The following is a 20308-nucleotide window of genomic DNA, read 5'->3' on the forward strand; positions in this document are numbered from 1 at the left end:
CAATCAGAGACAACGATAGACAGCTGCCTCTGATTAGGAACCATACTCGGACAAAAACAAAGAAATAGACAACATAGAATGCCCACCCCACATCACACCCTGACCTAACCAAATAGAGAAATAAAACGTCTCTCTAAGGTCAGGGCGTGACACTATTGACCAAACAATCGACTAATTGAGATAAACCCTAAACCAAAGAGAATTCTCTTTGGAGGTAATACGGTCAGCATTTGATTGCGAGGTATTCTAGGTCGGGTGAACAAAAGGACTTGAGTTCCTGTACATTATCACAATCACACCATGAGTAGTTAATCATGAGACATACACCTCCGCCTTTCTTCTTCCTGGCAAGTTCTTTATTCCTGTCTGCGCAATGTACTGAGAACCCAGCTGTCTGGACGGGGACAATATATCTGGAGAGAGCCATGATTTCGTGAAACAGAGTATGTTACAGTCCATGATGTCTCTCTGTAAGGAGATCCTCACCCTGTGCTTGTCTACTTTATTGTCCAGGAACTGAACATTAGCGAGTAATATACTCGGAAGCGGTGGATGGTGTGCACAGCTCCTGAGTTGGACTAAAAGTCCACTCCGAATACCTCTTCTCCACCTGTGGCATCTTGGAGCAGCATCTGGGATAAGTTCAATTGCCTTGGGGGCAACAAAGGTTCTAATTTGGGAAAGTTGTATTTCTGGTCAGAATGCTGGTGAGTTACAGCCGCTCTAATATCCAAAAGTTATTTCTGGTTGTATGTACTAACACAAAAAACATTCTAGGCTAATAATGTAAGAAATAACAAAATAATAAAAAACACTGCGAAATTGCTTAGGTGCTAGAAGCAGAGCTGCCATGTCTATTGGCACCATCTTTCTCATTGACAGGTCCTTAGTGATGTGGACACAAAGGAACTTGAAGCTCTCGACCTGCTCCACTATAGCCCCGTTGATGTAAATGGGGGCATGACCAGCCCTCCTTTTCCTGTAGTCCACGTTCAGCTTATTTGTCTTGCTCACATTGAGGGAGAGGTTGTTGTCCTGGCACCACACTGCCACCTCCCTATAGGCTGTCTTATCATTGTCGGTGATCAGGCCTACCACCGTTGTGTCGTTGGCAAACTTAATGGTGGTGTTGGAGTTGTGCGTGGCCACACATTCGTGGGCGAACAGGAGGGGACTAAGCACATACCACCCCCCCCCGTGTTGAGAAACAGCAGAGAACATTCACAGCCTTTTATGAAGCCATATCGTTTGGTTATTCTGACAGGGCCAGAGCATATCACCATCTCCCTAATCAGGAAATCATGACAACTTAGTTCTGTTCTCTCCTTAAAAGTAGAACACTATTCTCCTTTGATGTCTGGGGACCTGTTTGTCTGAATCTGGTCTGACATTGTCTGGCTGGCTAATTGACATCTCAGCACCACTCTCAATGTATTGTAAACACGTACCTGCTGCTAAGGAGAAAAATCTGCTAGACAGTGAGAATGCAATACGAATGTCAGTGCCACTGATCACTTTGTGAAAGTTTTGTTAACTCCTTCCACAGAAACAACCCACAAATGCTCAGTATCCTTCCCTAAAACTGCTTATGTCCATCCTATTTCATCTACATGGAAACGATTACCTGAGTAGGGCTTGGCTCTTTAAAGCCTCCCAGATAATTACAGCCATTAATCTGCTGCCTTAACTAAATGGCTGGCATTTAGATGAACGCACAGCTTTTTAGCTATAGTTTCTTGTACGTAAGTGTTCTATTTTAAACTTTACAGACAGAAATGCCATGTAAATGGCCATTGTTCAATGAAGGTGAGGTTCATTGCTTTTAGGGAAGAAAAGGGAAACTTCCTCAGTCACATATATAGCTTGAGAACACACACCACTACGGTGTAGCACTACATCGGGAACTATAATAATGAAAATGCACTAACTGGTAAAACATAATGACTCAATCATACTTCAGATCTGTACGTACATCAATTCATCTACTGAGAAGAAATGAGGAAAGTAAATCTCATTTACATAAGGGACACTCAAATTCTCTCAGTTGATTTTTCTTTTTCAGTCTGAGGAAGATGTTGGGATCTCAAAATAACTGTTTGTAGATGACAAACAGTTTGTAGATGTGCGATTTGACAATGTGAGAACAGAACAGCATTGGAAGAGAGATGGCATCTACAACCTGAAGACGAGACAGACGCAGCCCTGGAACAGAAAGTAATCCATAAACACTGTCATCACAGCGGGTTCAAAGACTGCACCATGGTATTTTTATCTGTATTGTTTTGTCGGGTTCCAGCCTCCTAAACTAATACATACAAAATCCATTTATGGGGGAATCGTCATGGCTGTCTTTGATCGAATCCCGCCTTTCCCCTCATCCTGCTCAAAGCCAGCTCCTATGAAGCAACAGAAAATATAGAATGCACCACATTTACAGCCGGTAAATGCAACAACAACAAAAATACAAAAGGGAAAAGATGATCGGTAATCCATTTGTGGTTTCAGGAGCTGTGAACATGTGCGCTTGCTTTGAACCCATTGATTTTCTAAACTCCATAAAGCAAACTTGCATTCAGAATTTTTTTTGTGCAACCAACACAGCACGGCTGAGAAAGAAATGTAGGCAGCTGCCATTAGTTGAATAATAATATTCACTTGTTCGAAGGTAGGGCATACTACCTTTATATATATGACATACTGCTCCTTTCAAACTTTTCTGGACAAATATCCTTTTCTAATGTTTGACTGGTTTTACATACTCCAATAACATATTTTCAGTTCAAAACCGCTGCTCTAAACTACCTGTCGCCCTGATCCAAAATGACCACATGCCAGAGCTGAAATCACCAACAGTAGACAGAGCCCAAAAACGAATAAACACTGTTGACTTGTCTGTCAGTAAACAAGCCTTGAGATCCTTTGTCACTAGTTCATGTTTTCTGATTTTATACTGCACATCAACATCTTTGGATTAAATATATATTTTCTACACACAATACCCCATAACGACAGTGAATACCCTATGTTAGAATCCCCTTTGACATCGATTACAGCTGTGAGTCTTTCTGGGTAAGTCTAAGAGTTTTGTACACCTGGATTGTACAACATTTGCACATTATTCTTTTGAAAATGCTTCAAGCTCTGTCAAATGGGTTGTTGATCATTGCTCGACAACCATTTTCATGTCTTGCCATAGAATTACAAGCAGATTTAGTCAAAACTAACTCAGCCACTCAGGAACATTCACTGTCTTCTTGGTAAGCAACTCAAGTGTAGATTTGGCCTTATGTTTTAGATTATTGTCCTGCTGAAAGGTGAATTAATTTCCCAGTGTCTGGTGGAAAGCAGACTGAACCAGGTTTTCCTCTATGGTTTTGCCTGTGCTTAGCTCCATGCTGTTTCCTTTTTATCCTGAAAAACTCCCCAGTCCTTAATGATTACAAGCATGCCCATAACATTATGCAGCCACCACTATGCTTGAAAATATGGAGTGGTACTCAGTAATGTGTTGTATTGAATTTGCCCCAAACATAACACTTTGTATTCAGGACAAAAATGCTTTGCCACATTTTTTGCAGAATTACTTTAGTGCCTTGTTGCCAACAGGATGCATGTTTTTGAATATTTTTATGCTGTACAGGCTTCCTTCTTTTCACGTTGTCATTTAAGTTAGTATAGTAACTACAATGTTGTTGATCCATCCTGGCTGCTATCACAGCCAATAAACTCTGTAACTGTTTTAAAGTCACCATTGGCCTCATGATGAAATCCCTGAGCGGTTTCCTCCCTCTCTGGCAACTGAGTTAGGAAGGACGCCAGTCTCTTTGTAGTGAGCGGGTGTATTGATACACCAGCAAAATTGTAATTAATAACTTCACCATGCTCAATACAGTGAGGGAAAAAAGTATTTGATCCCCTGCTGATTTTGTACGTTTGCCCACTTACAAAGAAATGATCAGTCTATAATTTTAATGGTAGGTTTATTTGAACAGTGAGAGACAGAATAACAACAGAAATATCCAGAAAAACGCATGTCAAAAATGTTATAAAATGATTTTCATTTTAATGAGGGAAATAAGTATTTGACCCCTCTGCAAAACATGACTTAGTACTTGGTGGCAAAACCCTTGTTGGCAATCACAGAGGTCAGACGTTTCTTGTAGTTGGCCACCAGGTTTGCACACATCTCAGGAGGGATTGTGTCCCACTCCTCTTTGCAGATCTTCTCCAAGTCATTAAGGTTTCGAGGCTGACGTTTGGCAACTCGAACCTTCAGCTCCCTCCACAGATATTCTATGGGATTAAGGTCTGGAGACTAGAGGTCGACTGATTAATCGGAATGGCCGATTAATTAGGGCCGATTTCACGTTTTTGGATGCCGATTTGGCATGCCGATTTGGCCGATATTATTATTATTATTATTATTATTAATTTTTTTTTTACTCCTTTATTTAACTAGGCAAGTCAGTTAAGAACACATTCTTATTTTCAATGACGGCCTAGGAATGGTGGGTTAACTGCCTTATTCAGGGGCAGAACGACAGATTTTTACTTGGTCAGCTCGGGGATTCAATCTTGCAACCAACACTAGTCAACGCTCTAACCACCTGCTTTACATTGCACTTCACGAGGAGCCTGCCTGTTACGCGAATGCAGTAAGAAGCCAAGGTAAGTTGCTAGCTAGCATTAAACTTATCTTATAAAAAACAATCAATCACAATCACTAGTTTACACATGGTTGATGATATTACTAGTTTATCTTGCCTGTCCTGCGTTGCTTATAATCGCTTAGGTACACATTGCTCCAACCATAAACATCAATACCTTTCTTAAAATCAATACACAAGTATATATTTTTAAACCTGCATATTTAGTTAATATTGCCTGCTAACATGAATTTATTTTAACTAGGGAAAATGTGTCACTTCTCTTGCAACTGAGTCGGGGTATATGCAGCAGTTTGGGACGCCTGGCTCGTTGCGAACTGTGAAGACTATTTCTTCCTAACAAAGACAGCCGACTTCGCCAAACGGGGGAGGATTTAACAAAAGCGCATTTGCGATAAAAGCACAATCGTTGCACGACTGTACCTAACCATAAACATCAATGCCTTTCTTAAAATCAATACACAAGTATATATTTTTAAACCTGCATATTTAGCTAAAAGAAATCCAGGTTATCAGGCAATACTAACCAGGTGAAATTGTGTCATTTCTCTTGCGTTCATTGCACGCAGAGTCAGGGTATATGCAACAGTTTGGGCCACCTGGCTCGTTACGAACTAATTTGCCTGAATTTTACGTAATTATGACATAACATTGAAGGTTGTGCAATGTAACAGGAATATTTAGACTTTGGGATGCCACCCGTTAGATAAAATACAGAACGGTTCCGTATTTCACTGAAAGGAAAAACGTTTTGTTTTCGAGATGATAGTTTCTGGATTCTACCATATTAATGACCAAAGGCTCGCATTTCTGTGTGTTATGTTATAATTAAGTCTATGATTTGATAGAGCAGTCTGACTGAGCTGTGGTAGGCAGCAACAGGCTCGTAAGCATTCATTCAAACAGCACTTTCGTGCGTTTTGCTAGCAGCTCTTCGCAATGCTTCAAGCATTGCGCTGTTTATGACTTCAACCCTATCAACTCCCAAGATTAGGCTGGTGTAACCGATGTGAAATGGCTAGCTAGTTAGCGGGTGCGCGCTAATAGCGTTTCAAACGTCACTCGCACTGAGACTTGGAGTAGTTGTTCCCCTTGCTCTGCATGGGTAACGCTGCTTCGAGGGTGGCTGTTGTCGATGTGTTCCTGGTTCGAGCCCAGGTAGGAGCGAGGAGAGGGACGGAAGCTATACTGTTACACTGGCAATACTAAAGTGCTTATAAGAACATCCAATAGTCAAAGGTATATGAAATACAAATCGTATAGAGAGAAATAGTCCTATAATTCCTATAATAACTACAACCAAAAACGTGTTACCTGGGAATATTGAAGACTCATGTTAAAAGGAACCACCAGCTTTCATATGTTCTCATGTTCTGAGCAAGGAACTTAAACGGTAGCTTTCTTACATGGCACATATTGCACTTTTACTTTCTTCTCCAACACTTTGTTTTTGCATTATTTAAACCAAATTGAACATGTTTCATTATTTATTTGAGGCTAAATTGATTTTATTGATGTATTATATTAAGTTAAAATAAGTGTTCATTCAGTATTGTTGTAATTGTCATTATTACAAATATATATATATACATATATATATATATCATTTTTTTAAATCGACCGATTAATCTGTATCGTTTTTTTTTTTTGGTCCTCCAATAATCGGCATCGGCGTTGAAAAACCATAATCGGTCGACCTCTACTGGAGACTGGCTAGGCCACTCCAGGACCTTAATGTGCTTCTTCTTGAGCCACTCCTTTGTTGCCTTGGCCGTGTGTTTTGGGTCATTGTCATGCTGGAATACCCATCCACGACCCATTTTCAATGCCCTGGCTGAGGGAAGGAGGTTCTCACCCAAGATTTGACAGTACATGGCCCCGTCCATTGTCCCTTTGATGCGGTGAAGTTGTCCTGTCCCCTTAGCAGAAAAACATCCCTAAAGCATAATGTTACCACCTCCATGTTTGATGGTGGGGATGGTGTTCTTGGGGTCATAGGCAGCATTCCTCCTCCTCCAAACACGGCAAGTTGAGTTGATGCCAAAGAGCTCCATTTTGGTCTCATCTGACCACAACACTTTCACCCAGTTGTCCTCTGAATCATTCAGATGGTCATTGGCAAACTTCAGAGGAGCATGTTTTTGTGCTTTCTTGAGCAGGGGGACCTTGCGGGCGCTGCAGGATTTCAGTCCTTCACGGCGTAGTGTGTTACCAATTGTTTTCTTGGTGACTATGGTCCCAGCTGCCTTGAGAACATTGACAAGATCCACCCGTGTAGTTCTGGGCTGATTCCTCACCGTTCTCATGATCATTGCAACTCCACAAGGTGATATCTTGCATGGAGCCCCAGGCCGAGGGAGATTGACAGTTCTTTTGTGTTTCTTCCATTTGCGAATAATCGCACCAACTGTTGTCACCTTCTCACCAAGCTGCTTGGCGATGGTCTTGTAGCCCATTCCAGCCTTGTGTAGGTCTACAATCTTGTCCCTGACATCCTTGGAGAGCTCTTTGGTCTTGGCCATGGTGGAGAGTTTGGAATCTGATTGATTGCTTCTGTGGACAGGTGTCTTTTATACAGGTAACAAATAGAGATTAGGAGCACTCCCTTTAAGAGTGTGCTCCTAATCTCTGCTCGCTACCTGTATAAAAGACACCTGGGAGCCAGAAATCTTTCTGATTGAGAGGGGGTCAAATACTTATTTCCCTCATTAAAATGCAAATCAATTTATAACATTTTTGACATGCGTTTTTCTGGATTTTTTTTTGTTATTCTGTCTCTCACTGTTCAAATAAACCTACCATTAAAATTATAGACTGGTCATTTCTTTGTCAGTGGGCAAACGTACAAAATCAGCAGGGGATCAAATACTTTTTTCCCTCACTGTGGGTGTCCTTCTTTGCGAGGCATTGGAAAACCTTGCTGTTCTTTATGGTTGAATCAGTGTTTGAAATTCCCTGCTTGACTGAGGGACCTTACAGATAATTGTATGTGTGGGGTACAGAGATGAGGTAGTCATTCAAAAATCATGTTAAACAATATTACTGCACACAGAGGGAGTTCATGCAACTTATTATCTGACTCTTAAAGCACATTTCTACTCCTAACTTATTTAGGCATGCCATAACAAAGGTGTTGAATACTTTCTGAAGACACTGTAGCTCCATACATAACAGGCCCAGACAGGGGAAAAGTTTCACATATAGTTCCCAGGCACTGTGTGCTTCCAAGGGTAAGAAGACAGTGGGGCCAAGACAGGGTGAGTTATGGGGGTCCAGGTCTGGGTCCTAATGGAGGGGGCGGTGGACAGGTGTAATGGTCTGACTAACAGGCAGGTCGGAGGGACAGAGGCAAGTGGAGGTCAGGCGGGTGGGCAGCATGTAAACTGCTCAGAAATAACTAGCTTTATCTCTGCTCCATTAACACATCCTCCCTTTTATACGCATGGAATCAACAGTATACAGAGAAATATGTTTCAGACTGCTTTTGGCTACACAAGATGGGGGTAATGGTTATGTTATCCTTCTGCACAAAATGGATGTCTATGGGAGTTGTATTCAGGCTTGTTGTGGGTAATTCTGACGTACTCTCACTGCTGAGTCCTTTGCTGGGTGTTTTTGTGAATATAAAATCTGACAAGCATCCTCATCCTTACCTGTGGGAGTGGTTGAGGGCTATCTCCGGTCTCTTCAGTCTCAGGTAACAGGCAACAAGTCTGGACTCAATCAAACTGGCAACCTTAGAAATGTCTTCATACACCGCATGCAAAGATTGTTCAACTGCAGCACCTTTTGAACACAGCTGAGAGAGAGAGAGAGAGAGAGAGAGAGAGAGAGAGAGAGAGAGAGAGAGAGAGAGAGAGAGAGAGAGAGAGAGAGAGAGAGAGAGAGAGAGAGAGAGAGAGAGAGAGAGAGAGAGAGAGAGAGAGAGAGAGAGAGAGAGAGAGAGAGAGAGAGAGAGAGAGAGAGAGAGAGAGAGAGAGAGAGAGAGAGAGAGAGAGAGAGAGAGAGAGAGAGAGAGAGAGAGAGACTTTCACTACAGCAGACAATAAACAGAGATTTTTTACATTGAACACTAGACCAGAGGGGTATACTACAAAGCAGGTTCAAGGAGTTATCCAGATAACTTGCCTAAATATTCTGATATAGTATAACATTTTACTTTTAAACAGATAGGCATGGTGTAATAAATTCAGTATATATAAGTTTATATTTTTTAATTAACCAGAAAATGAATAGTTATTTGTGCTTGATCATCAAAGTTTCTCTGGGCATGAATGTCTAGTTCTGATTTACAACTTATTTAAGTTTTCAACTTATGTGAATTCAACGTCAAATCAACAAAAAAGGTCACCATGTCATTAAAAGTTGGGTGAAAAAAAGACAAAATGCCCTTTCATTGATGACTTCTTGCAAATCCAATCAGTTTCCCACATTGATTCAACGTCATCACATTGATTTTTTGGGTTGAAATAACGTGGAAACAATGTTGATTCAACCAGTTTTTGCCCAGTGGGTTAGCTGGTTAACTAATGTATCCTGCTCTGTAGTATACTGCTCTAAGTTTGCCGCTTTGTGGGATTTTCAAAGTACATACGCTTTGTAATAAGCTGCTTTGTTTTAAGCATACAACATTGTGCCATACAAGACAAACAGATGTACACAACTGTATCTAAAAGATGTACTGCATTAAATGCCATGACATTTGTAACACATGATATATGTGAAAATAGAGGTCATATACCCTGGGGGAAAGCTGGCTGCTGCCATAAGTTCTGGCAGTTTTCATTTCAAGTTTTCAACACTTTGATTTAAAAAGGTTTGACAATCATTTTACTAGACCGGGGAGGGATGGAGACAATAAATAATGATGTAATCTATTTGTTTAGAAAGTGAACAAATAAATAAATAAATGAGGAAGGACTATGGACAGATTTAATTTAAATATCAAGTACCTCCAGAGCTGTGGTAAAACGACTGGCTGCGATCCCATATTTCTTCTGTTGGTAGTATGAGTCGGCATCCCGTAAGGCTACATCCAGCCATTTGTCAATTTGAGGCAGAAAGCCGAGATTAGGTCCACTTGGAGGGCCTACTATTTCAGAGGCTTGACACATAAATTGTGAAGCCGAGGAGGTGACTGGGGACTTGGAGGGCTGCTGGGTAATGTTGTGCTGCTCGTCACCATACACTAGCTTCATCTCAGCCGCCAACAGGCTTTTTAAAGAGATACGGAGGGGTGGAGGTAAGGGGCTTCCCTCATCACACACCCCTTGCTTCTCCACTAGTGGTCTATCGCTAACACCCCTGCTGTCCGTCATTCTCTTCTTGGGCTTGGTGCTGTTTCCCCTCACACTCGCCTTCCTCCTCTTATTTGGGCCACTTTCCTTGGGTGGAGGTGGTGCCTGGGTATTGTGAATCAGATCCCCTTCTGTCTCTGTAGCCGAGCTGGGTCTCCCTGGCGGAGCCTGATTATCTGAAAGCTGTGGAACTCCTGCAGATTGAACCATGATGTGCCTGCAGGAGATGATCACCAATATGAACAGATAATGTAGACTCATGAGGCCAAAGACTCAGCTGGAAAAGTTCTGAGGCAAGAATATACGTGTTACTGTGTAGCCTGGCCCTAAGCATTGTGACTGTTTGTGTGTGGGAAGAAATCTCAAAGAGAAATATGGTTTAGATGTCAAATTCCTGCAAAATATGCGTTATAGGTTATAAACCAAATTCCTAGTCTACATCAGAACTTTTCAAAGTAGAAAATATGAAGTTTCTCAAACATGAGGTTGGCCTAGAGACAGATTACATAATGGTAGGCCTAGCCTTGCCCCCTATCTCATTGTGCATTAACCAGGGTAAGATAGGCCTACAACTGTGCAATAAATTGTTATATGTAACCTAGACAGCTTTCAAAGTCAGAGATTCTGAAAGTCATGCGGACGCTATCCACAGCTCTTGCTCAGTGGCGTCATCAATTCGCTGCTAATGGGTGCGTTTTTGTAAACATATCAGGCAACACCATATATATTTAATGGCTCTTTGGTATGTAGGGTAGATGGGATTTGTTACTCACCTATATTGTGCTTGCTTGTTATGTGGGTTGTATGCATTCGATCATCTGCATTCGGTTCGTAAAACAACATTCTGTTAGACCATTTGAAAACGTTCTTCAGGTATTTGGATTCCATGCTATATCATTCGCGGCAAATTTGCGCAGCAAAAAAACCCCACGCATGTTCATAAAACACGTATTTGATTCCAGTATTTCAACATGAACCCATAGACTTAAGTGAAATGTACTTGTACACTGTCTGCTGCAACCTGATTACAGTTTTTGGGAATGGCGAAAGTGGTATCTAGACAAGAGTTTCCCCAACTCATGTCCTCGAGTACAACCAACAGCAGGTCTACACATGTTTGTTGTAGCCCCGGACAAAAACAGCTGATTCGATGTGTCAAGGGCTTGATGATTAGATCAGTTTCTCAAAGTGGGGTCTGTGGAGGTACTGCATGGGTCAATCCACAGCCAGATCAAAAATATTCATTTGTAATTAATATTACTAACAACTACAGGTTAAAATAATTGGCCAAGGGATCCGTGGAATAGGTTTAGAGTGTGTAATACAATAAAATGTAATATTATGAATCTACAATTTATGTTATTAATCCTGGGCAACATGGGACTTGGAGCCAAGGCTCACAAGGATATTTGTATCCACAGTGCTCCACCAATTATACGTTTCAACTCAATACTTATTGCATTCCCCCTCAAGGTTTTTTTTGGGGGGGACTTTTATAAATACACTACTTTAAGAATGCAAAGTTTTCTCTCTGCCCCATGGAAAAAAATGTAGAATTGCAGGATATTAGCATTAAAGCTGCAACAACAACACAAATATTTCTGCAAAATGACATGTGTGCTGCGAAACTTTTCCTAATCCTTATTATTATTATTTTCTGAACACATTAACGTGATCTGTGGAATGCACATGGCATTTTGACTTGGGACTACCAGTTCTGCTCAGATAGTACATTGAATAGCATGGTTACATCTGTATCGTTGTTTCAAATCCAGTGCACTTAGACTGTTGGTACATTCGTGTCATTTGAGGGTCGCATCATGAGCAAAGTAACTTGTATCATTTTACTTCACCTGTGAGAACCATAAGTCTAGCCATTCATACACGCAAACTACCTTTAGGTTTATTGATGAAGGTGTAGCCTTCCCGGTGGACTTCTGTTAAGAGCCCGACGCTTACTGTTCATCACATGCGGTACGGTTTTGGAAACATAAGGAACATAGCATTCATATCAGTGAGAAATATGTTTCTAAAAACAGTAGGTTAAATTACACCACACCTTTTATAGAGTTAGGTTTAGTGTTCCCACACGGCCATATCTCCATGTTACAGTGTGTGTTTACGGAAGACAGACTGAAGACAGATGGAAGACTGGAGACCACCTGTGCCTATTAGCTATCTAGGGTGTTCGAACACCTGTGTGTATGCAGAACTGGGGAGGAAGTCTCGCGGAAGTGTAGTTTGTCGGCTGGAGGCACACAGCCTATAAACACTTACTGTGCAAACCTGCTACAGTAAGTGTATATTTTTTTATTGAACGATTATTTCTCACTGATATGAAAGATAAGTTCCATATGTTTCAAAAACTGTAAAGCAAGCTATGATTATTGATGTTTCTAAACATTAAAACAGAGCATCGGGATTGTAGTTTACATGGTCCCACCAGTAAGCGGTGCTTATAGCTGAGAACCCTTGGGATGAGGCAGAATGCCTTATTAATGCCATGGCTTCTCAAGAGCAAGTGGACACTGATTGGCAGGCTAAAAATGATGCTTGTGTTGTTTCTGGAGGAATTATTTAAACAAGGAACTGGGTGCGCTATAATAATCTATAGTTTCAACAGTGAGAATGAAGATGCTCAGATGGCTTGACAGTAACTTGCTATGTTTATAGACATCCCATAACTCACAGCGACATTGTACCTCAGCAACAGCTTGGTGACAGATGTATAATTTTGCCTCTAAGGAGAGTGAATCTGCCATTTGTCTCCAGCAGAGGTAGTTAACATTCTAACCTCTCAAGATTAATGAATGTTCTGCACACAGCCGTTTCTATTTGATACCTACAGTATATCCATGAATCTGTGTCTGATTTTGATATTAGTCTACATGTCAGTCTCACATGTGGTACTCCTAACACAACTTGTGCTTATTGTCAAGGCAATTTCTCTGGTTTTCATAGTGCAGAGAATTACACCATCTAAGAGATTGTGATGGGAAGGTTCAGACATTTTATTCATTTACTCCATACACTTATCCCCATCTGCATTCCAAACCTTATCACATGCAGATGGGGATAAGTGTATGGAGTAAATGAATAAAACGTCTGAACCTTCCCATCCCAATCTCTTAGATGGTGTAATTCTGCCATTTTTAGTCTGCTGCATCAAGATGGCACTTAAAACTGACAGACCCAATTATAAATAAAATGTGTCAATGTCATCAGATGGCCCCAAGTCTTTTTGTCTCTTCATTCTCTGGTTTAGAATGTGAAACTAAAATAACACTAAAAGCTTGGTATTGTATGATACTCATTTGCCATTGTGAAGATTTGTCATACAACTTTGACTTCGAGTTCCTTAGAAATGACAAAAGAGCTGGAGGGTGCTCAAGTATGGTGTCACATTCAGCTCTGCTAGGACTACACTCAACTTGTCTGTGTCATTTTACCAATACCTTGTACTGTGCTATGGGGTTCTTAATGGTTCCGAGTGAATGATACACTAGACAAAGACTATGAGTGTGTAGAGCCATTTGATCTCCTGTTGTTTTGAGGGTCAAAGTACAGTTTCATCAGGTCATATTTTCAGTAGACTCAGTAAGGCTGTCTTAATTTTCAACAATAAGACAGGTGTTGTTTAAATGCAGTAGCCTCTCTAACCCCCATCCAGTGATTTCTTGAGGGTTCTCTCCTGTGGCAGAAAGCTTTTGTTGTTCCTAGGGCTGAAACAGTCATGGAATTTTGGATGACGGTAATTGGCCAGCCAAATGACCACGGTCACAGTAATAACAGTTCGAAATGCACATTTTCTCCTCTCTTCCGCTCCTGACTGCATTTGTTGCATTAGAAATTGAATGAATAGAACGGGGATCACCTTTAAGTCAAAGATGGCATAATGGGTGGACTGGCGGCCATTGCGAGTGTACCCATAGGAACAAAGCAGGAAGTAAAATATGTGGTAAAATATGTGCTGTGATTTGTTGATTAAACTCAACTGACGTTACAAACAATACATTACATTGGATGAGCCACATCAGTTAACATCATTTGAATGAACATTCTACATTACCATGCAAATTATTGCATTACAATACCAGACTGCCCTTGCCAGTGTACCCATGAGTTTACCAGTCAAGTCAAATTGCCAGGGTTAGAGGTTCCAAGACCGTTCTATTTATTCTATTTCTATATGTGCTGCTGCTGCATTGTTGAGGCATTGCCTAGGCAACCTTAGACTACTTTGCTTGTTTCAGCAAGGAGAAAAGTTTCATCACGTTGTTAAGAGTCCATGTTATGGCTAAAACAGACTCAACCTCACCGATGTCCGGTCGTCCCATCTTCAATTAGCTGTTTTTTCCACTCAAAAAACAAACACCAAAAAAACTATTTTAACGGTTATGATGGTTATTTTATTTTCATGTCGGTCTTCATCCATAACCGTCGGTTACACAGTTGTACGATAATTGTGCCAGCCGCAGTTGTTCCTTTCCAGTCATCTGAGTGACAGGGCCATGGTACTGGCACATGTTGCACAGTAGATTGGACCTAGACAATCGACGCAGAACAGCAGACACAGCTATTTCTCTGTTGCCTATTGTTTCCCTTTGATGCATATAAATAGCTGTTTATTCCACCTTTTGCTTACCACTCGTTTTAGTGGCTGGGTTCGATGTCACAGTCCACACGGCCTGGCAAAGTGAAATTTATGAAAGACCTCAGCTCTGAATTATTAGATAGTCCATTAGAGACAATCTTATGGTGCTGTAAATGGCTGTTATATGACTAGTGCGGAGTACATCTGTGTGAAATACTCTTATTACAGAGCAGTTTCTTTGCATCTGTATTTGTCTAGAGGGCAGTTAAGAGCTGTACCATTTCCTGGATAAGTAAGTGGAGGGCTGTTATAGTATGCCATATTTCACGTTAAAGAAGTGCTTCTGGACACAGCTGCACTTTCTAAAGTCAAGCCTTTATATTTTTCTCTCAATCTCTTTGCTAATAATGAGATAGCAGCTCATCCATATGCATCTACCTTACCCGAGGAGGACCTTGGGAGTATGTTTATGCTTAGTCTAATACACTATTCACAATGAAATAGAAAGCCACATCACAGAGACATCCTTCAGATTTTTTGCTGCTACATTTGTTCCTTCTCATAATTGCAACCCAATACATAGATCTTGCTCACCCTACCTTGGGAAAGATAATACTGATGATATGCTACAGTGGAATGCATCTCCTTGCATATTCAGTAGTCAAGCGTGGAGAGTCGTAATGACATAAAAGGTGTCGACGTCTCCCGATGGAGAGGCTGCTGCTATGTAGATGGTTTAGAGGAGGGGTGGGTAACTCATTCTGGCTTCCTCTCTGCAGTGGTGGGTCTACTGTTAGACCCTATAGCTTGAAGCTTTTCCTGAGCCCACAAAAAAATCACCAATGACGAAGGAAATATAATAACTTGAGTGGATATCTAATGAAGAAAGTAGGGCCATATAAAAATCAGTTTGCTCACAAAGGCTGACACGGCTGATGAAATAAATCATGTAAACTGGTTGTAGCTGCAGTATAACAGCAAATAGCATAGGGAGACAAGGCTAGTACTCATCGGGAGTCAAAGTTAGTACCAATGCTAAGGTAGTGGTTCTGGTTAGAGGAGGAAGAGGATGGGGAAGGGTGGGTGCTAATGTAAAATTCATTTAGAAATACAAATAATAATATTAATTAAAAGCATCAGTCCGTAACTGATTAACAATACAAACAAATTGGTTCAGAAGAGATTCTGGCTTCTTCTTATAAATTATGAACATAACAGAATCAAAGTGAAATGGAAGCTCTGTGTTATTTTGTTATTACAAAAAAAATTGCTAAATATGCCAACTTTGTAGTCCTAGATTCCACTGAGTTAATGAAATGGACATCAATATGCTGCTAACAGTATATCTTCCTCTACTGTCCCTGTCCCCATACTGGGCTCGAACAAGGGATCCTATGTTTTGCAACACACATGACCGCCTCCTTGCCAATGTACCAACCGTTTGAACTATACAAAAAGTACCAATTAGACAGCTCCATCAGCGACATTTCAAGCTAGCTATGGAGTGAGTTTACAGCACGTTCTTAACTCTGTTCTATCAAGGGTTAAACCAATTCCAGCACTGACCCTTGACTTCAAATCATACGCCTTTACTAAACCTTACTCTGCCAATGCTTAATTAAATCCATATGTCATCAGATTTATTTGGGGGTAAATCACCATGAGGATAAGTATCTGGTTCTTAGAGTAATATACCATGGTGTGGAATACATGTGGATGAGAAAATGCTTTCGGGCCATATCAAGAGCCCTACAATCTTCCACTCTGTATATTTTCATCTAAAACGATACACTTCAAATGAAACAACAACAAAAAACCTGTTGGATATACCACACATTATCTATGTGTCCCTCTAGAAATGCAGTTTATGTCTGCCTTGCTATGACAATTCCCTGCTTCGGTGGGAAGTGTTCTTTATTCATACTCGGTTGAATAACTTTTGAGGGTGTTGGTACTATACATGATGCAGGATTTCCCACCACAGCATTAGTGATGTAATATAATGTATGGTTCTGGGCTAATGTACTTGCCCAACTTTAGTTGAACCTCTTTTGACTAAAAGTAAACAGGCTTGGATAAACATCTTTAATGTCCAAACAGGCTTGGAGAAACATCTTTAATGTCCAAACAGGCTTGGAGAAACATCTTTAATGTCCAATCAGGCTTGGAGAAACATCTTTAATGTCCAAACAGGCTTGGAGAAACATCTTTAATGTCCAAACAGGCTTGGATAAACATCTTTAATGTCCAAACAGGCTTGGAGAAGCATATTTAATGTCCAAACAGGCTTGGAGAAACATCTTTAATGTCCAAACACACTTGGACATTAACGTTGCCATGCAGACGGCTCAGCTTTATGAAAGGGAAATGGTTAAATACTGCAGAAATTAAAACGTGGGTCCATTATGTTGTATGAATTGACCCCATATTGAGCAGCCTTTGTAGTGTTCAAATATGTGCTGTATATGAGAATGTTCTAGGAAATGGCAGGGTCAATACAATGTTCAGTGGATCTGTTTCATTAACACACTCAGATCCCCCATGTGTAAGCCGTTTTCACTGTCAGTTGAGATCTCAGCTGTCTTAGATCAATGACAGTAAGCTCAGCTGTACCTTTGTTTTACCATCAGATGCATTCTAAAGGTTGCATTGCTGTAAATTTGTGTTCTGTGTACTATAGTGAGCTTTACTGTCAAGGGTGTGTATGGAGGCGATGTCAGGTGCAGGAGATCAGAATGTAGTAAATAGGCGCACTTTAATTCCGGTCAAAGAATGACAGCACATAACAACATAAGCGTGCCAAAAAACACGGAACTTAACAAAAGTATAGCGCCTGACAATACCCACATAACAATAAACAATTACACACAAAGACATGGAGGGGAACAGAGAACTAAATACATGCAGTGTGATTATGGAATGAAAACCAGGTGTGTTTGGAACAAGACCAAACAAATGGACATATGAGAAATGGAGCGGCGATGGCTAGAAAGCCGGTGATGTCGATCGCCGAACGCCGCCTGAACAAGGAGAGGAGCCGACTTCGGTGGAAGTTGTGACATTTACTTTCCACCACTTTGTCTACAACAATACGCTTTTAAGTGATACCATGTTTTAACATACAATAAATTCTCATCAAGAGAGATGCGTAAAACGTGCACACAACTACCTGTTTGCCAAAAAGGAGAATTTGGATCCAAAAGCTAAAAGTGGATGCAGGATAAGAAAGTGAGCTTGGTGGAAGGCGACGAGAGACAACAGCAATTGTATGAAAGTGAATAAATAAAAGCATGGTAAAGATTGTTATATTATGTCAGAGAAAGAGTGCATCCATTGTCTTCTCTGTGGATTTCAGTGTTAGCCACAGTGGGCCTGGCAGCATGGAGGATCCTGTCTCTGTCAGTGTTATGGATGGTGCTGGCCCAATGCTGTTGCTGAGTGCTAGGCTTTTCACAGGACCTACAGAGAGTGTCATCACTGTGATGTTAAAATTAGCTCACAGTCCAGACTCAGTACCAGGAAGCTCCTCTCTAAAGGAGAGATGCTCTAGGTCGGGAAGGGAACCTTGTAATATTGGATGTTTCATTTATTAATTAGAAATGTGAAAAAACAGACATGAGACCCTCAACAGTAACCCATTAAATATAAAGAATGTTGTTATTGGCATATTGATAAACATTGTTTTATTAATGCTGTAGAAAATATCAATGCAGCTCCTGCCTCTGGCATTTCATAACAAATATTGGACTTACGCTGTATGTTTATCTGATTCTGGTGGTGTTTGTCGATGAGTTATTGAGCAATTATACCAGCACTGTGTGCATGTCAGTGAAGTGTTGTCTTTTACTTCTTTCAATTAGAGGCTATTTGTGTTTTTGAATGTACACAGTGTTTGACAATGATGTAGATGTGGTTGGGATAGATGTTGAGTCTAGCATATAGATCATGACTGATTGATTTGTCTGAAAGCTATACTACCCAGTAGCATGATCGCCATGGTGACATTCAGGATCATATCTGTGTCATAAAGGATGCTGGCAGGATTTTGTTTCCACCACCTGAAGTGGTTAAACCATGATCTAGACTTTAGGTTTACCACAGAAGGTGGGCTCTTTCGTGAGGTCATGTAAAACATAATTGTTTAGCTACACAACCCTTATACAACAACAGAACACTTCTGAAATAAAATGAATGTTAGTTGCAACAGAAATCAATGCCTTCTGTAATTTGCCATTAATATCAACTGGTGTAGCCTACCACCTCAAGACCAAGTATTGATACATTACAACCCAATTTTCTATTCTACCATATAATTAAAAAAAACAGAAAGACACATTTTCCACTCAGAAATTGAGGTTGGCAAATGAACTAAATCACTCTGATTGTAGCCAAAACCTGATGTTCGTTTCAATGAATATATCTGAAACATGCTGCCTCTATTCAACAGTCATTGAGATTTTTTTGTTTTTAACGCAGCTCCACATTTTTCACATACTCAACTATTTACTAACTAATTTAGGCAATGTTCTGAGGCACATTCCCACTCTCTCTCTCTGTTGTTGTAAACTAGAAATAATAATAAACAACTTTGTCTTAGAACAGGGGTCTTCATCCTTTTCTTGCCTATGGACCCCCTCTCATGCAAACCGGCAAACCAGGGAACCCCCATCATGTTAGCAACACATGTTTTTTCTCCACATGTCTTGTCTTATCATCTGGTGAATAATAATGGCAAGGACAAGTAATTAACATTTTAAAATGAATAGATTTGATAGATAGTTTTTTATTATTTGGACCTCACCACGTTATAATTGAAAGTGTAAACTCTAACATAGCCTATTTGCTAGAAACTACGGCTGTGACGATTATGGAATTTTGGGTAACAAACAATTAATTGTCATGCAAATAGACACTGTTATTGCCATAACTGTAATTTTTGTAAAAAAAATAAATCATAATACATCTTTGAAAACCATACCTAATGAATACAACACAGCTTTGGTGACACCCCTGTCTCAAAAACTAATGGTTTTGATAGAAATTAATAGAAATTGGAAATGAAGCTTCTCCTAACCCTGCCATTCTGCTCGTAAAGTGATTACCAACTTTACCCACATCATGTAAAAAGGAAAAAACTGCTATTGGGTAAACTATATCTAGTTGAATATGAAGATGAATTCCCCCTTCTCCTAAAATGAATGTAGTAAGATGATAATGACGATTATTATATGATACTGTAATTGTGCCAGCCAAACTCTAAACACATCTTCGATAATAGCAGCTGTTAAGCTGGTTAAACAAAGGTTAGCAATGTTTTGGAAAAATGTATGTCCAAGTCAAGAAGGCTTGCCATCAGCCAGCTTGACAGCCAGCTGGTATGTCAGATACTCCAGTGAGTGTAATTATCTCAAATCAGTGTAATTTTCTCAATATTAGGAGTTTAAAAAAAGTTGACATCAGTAGAAAGAAGATATTCCCATCTTTTTGGTTAAACAAAGGTTAGCAATGTTTTGGCAAAAATCTATGTCCAAGTCAAGAAAGCTTGCCATCAGCCATTCAAAAGTTTGCACACACCTACTCATTCCAGGGTTTTCTTCATTTTTACTATTTTCTACACTGTGGAATAATAGTGAAGACATCAAAACTATGAAATAACACATGTAGTAACCAAAAAAGTGTTAAACAAATCGAAATATATTTTATATTTGAGATTCTTTAAAGTAGCCACCCTTTGCCTTGATGACAGCTTA

At 40.2% G+C, this 20308-nt stretch overlaps 1 protein-coding gene across 1 annotated transcript in view; it reads right to left on the reverse strand.

Moving 5' to 3' along the window:
* Positions 1 to 11051, reverse strand: part of LOC106613923 (spermatogenesis-associated protein 16) — a 70631-nt gene extending 59580 nt beyond the window's left edge. The window contains exons 1-3 of the mRNA XM_014216724.2: positions 10738 to 11051; positions 9620 to 10181; positions 8321 to 8466 (exon numbers count right to left, since the gene is read on the reverse strand). Of these exons, the coding sequence (XP_014072199.1) occupies positions 8321 to 8466; positions 9620 to 10174 (701 nt within the window). The 5' untranslated portion in view covers positions 10175 to 10181; positions 10738 to 11051. The remainder of the gene's footprint in view (positions 1 to 8320; positions 8467 to 9619; positions 10182 to 10737) is intronic.
* Positions 11052 to 20308: the final 9257 nt, after the last annotated feature.

This window comes from Salmo salar, chromosome ssa10 (genome assembly GCF_905237065.1).
Source record: "Salmo salar chromosome ssa10, Ssal_v3.1, whole genome shotgun sequence".
Taxonomy (NCBI): Eukaryota; Metazoa; Chordata; class Actinopteri; order Salmoniformes; family Salmonidae; genus Salmo; species Salmo salar.